This window comes from Etheostoma cragini, chromosome 18, assembly GCF_013103735.1.
Source record: "Etheostoma cragini isolate CJK2018 chromosome 18, CSU_Ecrag_1.0, whole genome shotgun sequence".
In the NCBI taxonomy this organism is placed as follows: Eukaryota; Metazoa; Chordata; class Actinopteri; order Perciformes; family Percidae; genus Etheostoma; species Etheostoma cragini.
Window position 1 is genome coordinate 229,194 of NC_048424.1, and position 7,924 is coordinate 237,117.

The following is a 7,924-nucleotide window of genomic DNA, read 5'->3' on the forward strand; positions in this document are numbered from 1 at the left end:
ACACACGTTCTACCAAAACAGCTTCTTTCCCGAGGCTGTTTAGAAGCGGCACCGTGGCTCTGTCCGGCGCTTAGCCCCGCCCAAGACGAATGTGATTGGTTTACAGAAATGCCAATAAACCAGAGCACGAGCCATGAGCTTAAATTACCTCTTTGTACTCTGTATTTGGTACTTTTTGACACCATAAGTTCACTATTTTTAATTAAAAGAACCAGGTTGAACTTTGTGGGAACGTGAAAGGTAGTAAGTAAAACAGATTGGCAGTACTAGCAATTAATTAATTAATTTATTTTAAATGCAAGCCAATTATTTAAACGTCCCTTTCAGCGAATCAGATGCAAAAAAAATAAAATAAAAAAAGACGAAAAGAAGTGTGCAAATGTAAAAGTAATCATTACCATGCAAAGGAAGGAAAAACAAAGAGACTTGCACGAGGATGACAGTGAGAAGCAGACAAGAAAGGGAAAAAGTCATCTCCCAAAGCCAGACTAATCAAAGCAGCGTCGACAGGTCACTGATCATGCACTCGGCATTTTGTGAATCTCCTTTAATCTCTCAGCTTCACTTGATTGAGAACCCAGTCGAACTTGAACTTTAAATGAAAATACCAGACGTATTGAGTTTCTTCCCTCCCTCTTTACCCTGACACTGCTCCGCTGCTCGAGACAACACAGACCAATCCCTCCATACAGTACGGCGTTGACGGGAAGCCATGAACCTTTCATAAAGATTAGTTTTGGGGCATTTTAGGCCTCCATTTACGTAGGAGAGCTGAAGACATGAAAGCAGAGAGAGAGGGGGGGGATGACAAGCAGCAAAGGGCAGCAGGGTGGAGTCAAACCTGCGGCCGCAGACATAAACCTTTGGACATGTCACATTCCTGGACTAGAACTACAGCCTAGGTCTATGACCACTTAATCTCATATATTAGTATTTATAAGCAGTCAGCCCCTAAATTAATGGTACCACATGGCTGGTGGATGGACAGTTCCCTTATGGCCCATTGTACTGTATATACTGTATACACTGTATATACTGTATACACTGTATATACTGTCTATACTCATACAGCACTATCAACTTTACTTCTCCATTAAACCTGCTTTCATAGATAAGAGACAAACTTTGGCGAGTTCCCATTCATATTAATTGAATATCTGTTATATACTTTAAACTGAGAACATAATGAACATACACCACAGGATTGTAAATGAGACGTAAAATATGTGAAAGCAAAAGAAATTGTCCAGAAAACTGCATATTTTCCAGGTTAATAATTACGGCGTTCGGTGGTGCAGCAGAGTGCACAATCAGCTCCCATCCATTAACCACGAAGGACTTCCTGCAACAAAGGGAGAAAAGAGCTCCTGACGGATTAAGTCACATTATGAACCCATCCAACTATTGATGCGTGCAGAGAAAGTAAATAAATACGCTTTATTTTTGTCCTTAATCTTTCTGTTTCTGCAAACCTCTCATATGGAACACTTTGAAAGAGTCTCATTAGAGAGGAAGTGCCTAAGAGGATGAGATAAATCCCTCAGTGGAGGAAAAATGGATCCTCCGTCGGGCTCTGCTTTAAACTTCTGGTCTCATCTTATCATCTTGCTACTTTAACGATCTGAGCACACGGCGCAGGGGCGTTTAAGGCCTGTCCAAATCACATTTTGCTAATTTAACGTTAAAAAAAAGGGTCCGTGCACCGGGTGTATGGTTCAACACGGTTGGACGGCAGTTTTTGTGGTATGTTCTGGGCTTAACATGCAATCAACCAATCAGAGTGTCATCTCCCATTCCCTTTAACAGCCAATGTAAGACCAGCACGCCCAGAATGCACCTGAACACACCTCCCTGTAAAACCAGCACGCCCAGAATGCACCTGAACACACCTCCCTGTAAGACCAGCACGCCCAGAATGCACCTGAACACACCTCCCTGTAAGACCAGCACGCCCAGCACAACTTGTATTTTCTTATTTGAGGCAAAACAATCTTCTGACAGAAAAACATGAAAAATGATATATTGCAAACTAATAACATCTAATACTTAAAAAAGTAGGAAGTAAATGTACACTATATTTTGTATTTTATTGTATTCAACCTTTATTTAACAAGGAAATAAACCCATTGAAATTCAGAATCTCTTAAAAAGGGAGTCCTGGCCAAGGTACAAAACAGTTAAAGTACCTTAAACACTAAGACTATCACAGATCTGTAGGACTGGACATGTGCATTCAGTGGTCAGGGAGTCCTTTATCCTATTTCTAAAACCGTCCTTGCTCTCCCCCCCTTCATGTCTTCAGTCCTCGTGTCAAAAATAAAGGCTGGAAAAGCCCCAAAATATCTTTAAAAAAAAAGGACACACACACACGGTTAGGTGCATCTCAATAAATCATTAAAAATGATTGTATCAATGTAAACTCTGACAATGTTCGACTACTCCTGTAACCCTTTACTTCATAAAGTTACATAAAGACCATTTGCTGCCCACTATCATTTGTGCAACTCCGCTCCCCCCCAATAAAGAGTGATTTTGTTTCGCTCTGCTTCTCTCTCTCCTGATAGGCTGCTTGTATCCCGGTTATTCTGAGCAACGGCTGGGAGCTTCCCTTCTCCGAGGTCATCGACTGGAGGAAAGCCGCCATCATCGGGGATGAGAGACTCCTGTTACAGGTAAACAGAGGGTTGGAAGGATAAAGGATGGATGTCTCACAGGAAGGAGGCACGAGAGGATCCACAAAGAAGGGACTAGGATCATGTGTTACTGGATGATACAGTTACACCAGAAAGGTGGATGGAGGCGGTGTTGGGCGGGTACTTTAGAGTACACATACTCTACATACATGTACTGTAAATGCAGAAAAAAACTTCCAACTACCTTGTTTGCATTCCATGATAATTACATACCCACAGTCTCAAATGCAGAAGATTTTCACCCGAAAGACGGCGTGTGGTGCAGTGCGTGCGTGTGCACCAGCATCAGAGAGGTAGCTTTTTAGAATGAACACTTATGTTCCAGGAAATAGTCTGGTCCCAAACGGCTCTCTGTTAATCAATCGGCCCGTATGGAACAGCCACGTTTTAGGGGGAGCTGCTCTGTTTCTCAGAGGAGGCTTTCTGGGGAGCTCACGTCATGTCTCTCCTCATAGCTTCTCCGTATTTTGAAACCTTGAATGCGAGTTAGGAAAAGCTACCACAGAGTAAGCTGGATGAAGAGGTTAAACCTTCCTCACACTCGATAGCATTACAAGATAAAAGGTGCCCTTTCGGCAGGGGTTAATTCACTTTCTGGGCAGTGAAATGCCACCGTATTCCCCCAATGTAATTGTCATCTCTGGCTCCAAATCCCATCTGGGCAATCACAAAGATCCATCTGGGGCGGATTCAAACACAGAAGCACAGCACACACATCCAGGCTCGCTGTGAGAGTCTATAGGAGAAGATGTGTGCTCCAGGTTTATAAGGAAATGGACATTTACTCAATAAATAGTGATTCAGGACCAAAAAAACCAACCAGAATAACCGATTTTAGAATTATTGAGGAGTTGTTTTTGTGGGTTGAAAAATGTAATTTTAGCTCAGAGTGTTTAATTGACTGTTAGCATGTATCAACACATAACTGATGTGTAGACTCAGTCCAATGAGGGAGGGAAATCTAATTGCAGTCATGTGGCTTTTTTTGTAAATAGACTTCATTCTGACATGACAGCTGTGATATTCCCTCACTATTTTTATCTGAGACGGATTATTCTACAAGTCTCTCCTTCTGTTCCTTTTAATTACAGCAGCGTGCAGAAGCTGTGATATTTACCTTCTCTAATTACTCGCTTTATTTCTACGTGCCACCTGCGTGATCTACACAGCCACCTGGACAACGCAGAGGTGTGGAAGTGTGTGTGTGTGTGTGTGTTGGAGACTGTTCGAGTCTCCCTTTAATTAACTGGTCCTTTTTCAGCCCTCTCAATGAACTGAAGTACATTTTCAAGATTTGACAAACAGCAACAAACTTCAAAGTAGCGAGCTTCACGCTAAAAATGATTTGTAGAACATGTGGACGGTGCAACATGGCAGGCCTGCGTGGTTCTTTTTAGGGAATGATTGTAAAGATTTACAAAGAATATGTTGATGGCGTTTCCTCTCTAACTGGGACGTTTTGGGACCCGTGTGAGAGGATTGCTGTGGGAGAAGAACACAGTGGTAAGAGCTAATTACATTTAACCATGTGCAGGGCTCTTCCCCACATCCACAGCTATTCATTCTAGCATCTTTTTGGGCCCTCATGTGAGGAGGGCCCTATAAGAATCAGTAGCTGGGTACTCAGTCCCCTTCCCCCCGCCCCCCCCAGTCCGACACCCTTACTGCAGCCATACCCGTCTGGGACGGGTATGGCTGCAGCCTGGAGCGTCCATGTCATGGCGTCTGAGTGGTTGAGGGGGTGTGGTGCATGTCTCAAGAGCATCTCTCCAGCTACCAGTCCCCACTCCATACCTTGGTCCGGATGGGGACTTGAACCGGCGATCCTCCGGGGTGAACCCCAGATTCATTAGATGTAAAAGGGGGTTTTATGTGGTTTTTAAGCGGTAATGGATCCTGTTGGTGCAGAGCAGGTTAACGGGTGTGGCTCTGTCTTTAAAAACAAAGCTTCCAAGCTGTCGAGGACACCTCGAAGCGGCTTCATGTGTTTCCTGTCTTACTGAGACAGCTGACCAGACTCCAATCAAAGGAAAAGTTGGAAAAGACTCCTTTAATAAGCTCAGCAATTGGGCTTTTTGCATCAATTAAAAACATCACTAACAGCAGTAAAATACCCAGAAACCATTTCAGTATCTGTTGTAGGTGACAAGATGGGTACAATATCATAGAAATACAAGAACAAACATGTTTGTGGTTTGATGTCTGCCCTTTTTTGTTTTTTTGTTCAGTTACACACACACACACACACACACACACACACACACCCACAAACAAACACACACACAGAATTAAAGTTCAACACAACATTAGAGCGCTAACACCTGCTGAGATAGTTGAATCTCATTACTTTCAATTACGTCCGTGAGAACTGCACTACGTGGCTGTTTAAAATGTAGAGTTTCTATTCCCCCGGTGGAGAGGAGCCATGCATAACTAACACACACACACACACACACACACACACACACACACACACACACACACACACACACACACACACACACACACGGCTCCTGCTGAGAAACATAAACACTATTAGAGTCAATTGAGGGGCCGTTATTGAGCTGATCTGATTGGTGTTGTTAATATTCTTCCTCGGATCGCGGTGACGTCAAAGGCGACCAGACCTCCTTCACTGCGTCTTCAGACTAGGACTCTTCATTTTAACGCTCGTTTACTTTTCAGATTTATTTTCAGATTGTTTATCTTGTACAGACAAGTAGTTAAAAAGGTGTGAAAATCAAACATAAAGGGACCCCAAACTGTTGCCAGACGCCTCTGCATCAGCAGCCCTGCAGCGTGAGTGACGGTAAATATGACTGTAATATAACGAGTAACAGTGAGGTGAAAATGTTAAACATACACATGTGGGTAAAGTCAGCAGTTAGCGGTGAGAAGCACGGATTAGCAGGTTAGTTTCCAAGGTAGTGTCCGTGTCCAAAAGAAGAAGAAACACAAAGATCTTTGTGTTTATAGGGACTCAAAGTATTGTATTGGCATAATGAAGATCATCCACGGCAGGCTCATCTCTGCTGGCAGCCAGCGCTGACGAGCACGATTAGAAGCCCAGGGATCACAACGAAGCCAAGCAGCTGACGACTCTTTGATTGAGAGTCCCCGCAGATCTTCCTGGAGGGCGACCAATGTTTCAAGCTTTGGTTGCTCAAAACAGACTGACACGAGCACCATCAGTCACTGCTCCAGTGACCGTGGTGGCACAGTGACTCCCACAGGAGAGGCCGAGCACCAGAAGGACCCTGGGCTCAAACTCCACCGCCACCTCTTCAGCAACACTGGCTGCAGCGCTGCTCATTCACCTTCCTGCTTCGGGGACTAAGTGTCCATCCCCCCTGTCAATCAAATCATCTGACGTTGGGTAGACAAACTCATGTGGATAAAGCTGGTGGAAGTGTGTTTGCATCCAACGACTTTACAACCTGTGTGGATGACATCACACGCTGGTTTTGCACAACAATGAACAAACTCTTGCAAACAACGTGTTTCTAGTCAAAATGGCCGCCGTCTCCGTCACATGATCACCGTAGAACAGGTTGTCACGGAGCTCATCCTCAAGCTGTTAGCGACATATCGAGCTATAATAAGAAAACAACCACGCTATCAACACAGCGCTATTTTTTCAGGTTTCCTGTTGTGCAGAAACATAAAATATATATAGTTTTATATACATACATGAAGGTCCTCGACCATGAATTTGAAAAAGAAAATGGTGTAAAACTAGTGGTGGTATATTGGTGTTAGGGGTGTGTACAGTATCATGTTGGTAGTGTTATAGAAATGAGAAATATTTTGAAAAAAAAGCATAAAAAATTGATGAAAAAGTATCTCAAACGCGTCAAAAAAGCATCGAAATGTTGTTTATTTTCCCTGGAGCAGGATGTGATGGACGGAAAGTAGAAAGTAGAAGAAAATACTAAACTCACTTAGGTTTGGATCTAACTTTTGGTTTTTAAGGATTTCTGTTCTTTACCAATGTTATGATGTCATAGTTTTAACGGGATTGAATTGACGAATGGGCTTCCATTGTAGTGACGGACAGAAAATGAAATGGTTAAAATAAAACGCTGGTTCCAGCTTCTAAAACCTGAGGATTTGAGTGTTGATCAGCTAAGTAATGCGAGTCTTAAAACGTCACCCTGGGCTCCAGTAAATTGGGAGTATTTTTCAATGTGTCCTAACGTTTCATAGACTGATTAATCAAAAGAAACTGTCCCACTCTAAAGGACATTATTCCAAATCCCAGGTGGTCCTTCTTTACTTTCTAAGGGGTTTGTGGAAAGAGTACGCTCAGTATCTTGAAACAATCGCAGTAATGGTGTGAGGATGGTTTTTACGATGCACTGAACTCACCATCCACCAACTGAGCCAGCTGCAACACCTGAACACCACACACACAACAGAAGTAAGACATAAAAGACTGAAATGTCCAGCGTCTGTCCCTCCATGCGGTGTCAGTATGAATGCAAACTTCACCCAACCCACGGACAGAAGAAACCAAGTCTTAGCATCAACAATTCCAGGATAACGTGTACAAACACCATTTCTAGTACCCACTTTAACTTGATTAAAAGTGGTAAATAACTGGATTTTTCCAACACATTTGGAACAGAAAGGAGTCGGTGAAGGAGTTCTCGATCACGTGTGGGAGAACCGTGTACGTCCCACTCTGAAGGAAGGATTGTTCTGCTCTGAAGCATTCATTTATTCAACCTGTTTTAAAGGCAGGGCAAGGCAATGCAGCTTTATTTGTAGAGCACATTTCAGCAACAGGGCAATTCAAAGTGCTTTACACAAAATCAGCTAAACAGATAAAACACAGGTACAAACAGTTAAAAATTATAAGCATATAAAAACAAAATAGACACATAAAACACAAGAATACAAGTTACAGTGCAGCATAAGAAATGTGATTGTTTCAGAACACATCTACTGTTCCCCGCTTGGGGAAATTATGTCACTCAGTTCTGTCGCTGACAGAAGGTAAATATATAAGATATTTTTACTTTTAGCTTTTATCTGGCCCCTGGCAGCAGATCTTCCGTGCACTTTTCCAACAGTGTACCCCAGGTACACTCACTCAGTTCTGTCCCTGACACAAGGAAAATATCAATGATATTTTTACAAGATATTTTTAAAATATATGTTTTTAAAGCCCTTTCTTCCGTAGGTGTGAAGAGAGTGTTACAGATGGACAGCGGGGGGGGGGGGGGGGG

At 42.9% G+C, this 7,924-nt stretch overlaps 1 protein-coding gene across 1 annotated transcript in view; it reads left to right on the forward strand.

Annotated features, from left to right (window-relative positions):
• LOC117961814 (exostosin-1a-like) overlaps nt 1-7,924 on the forward strand; it is a 43,146-nt gene that overhangs the window by 6,393 nt on the left and 28,829 nt on the right. The window contains exon 3 of the mRNA XM_034900750.1: nt 2,565-2,672. Within this exon, the coding sequence (XP_034756641.1) occupies nt 2,565-2,672 (108 nt within the window). The remainder of the gene's footprint in view (nt 1-2,564; nt 2,673-7,924) is intronic.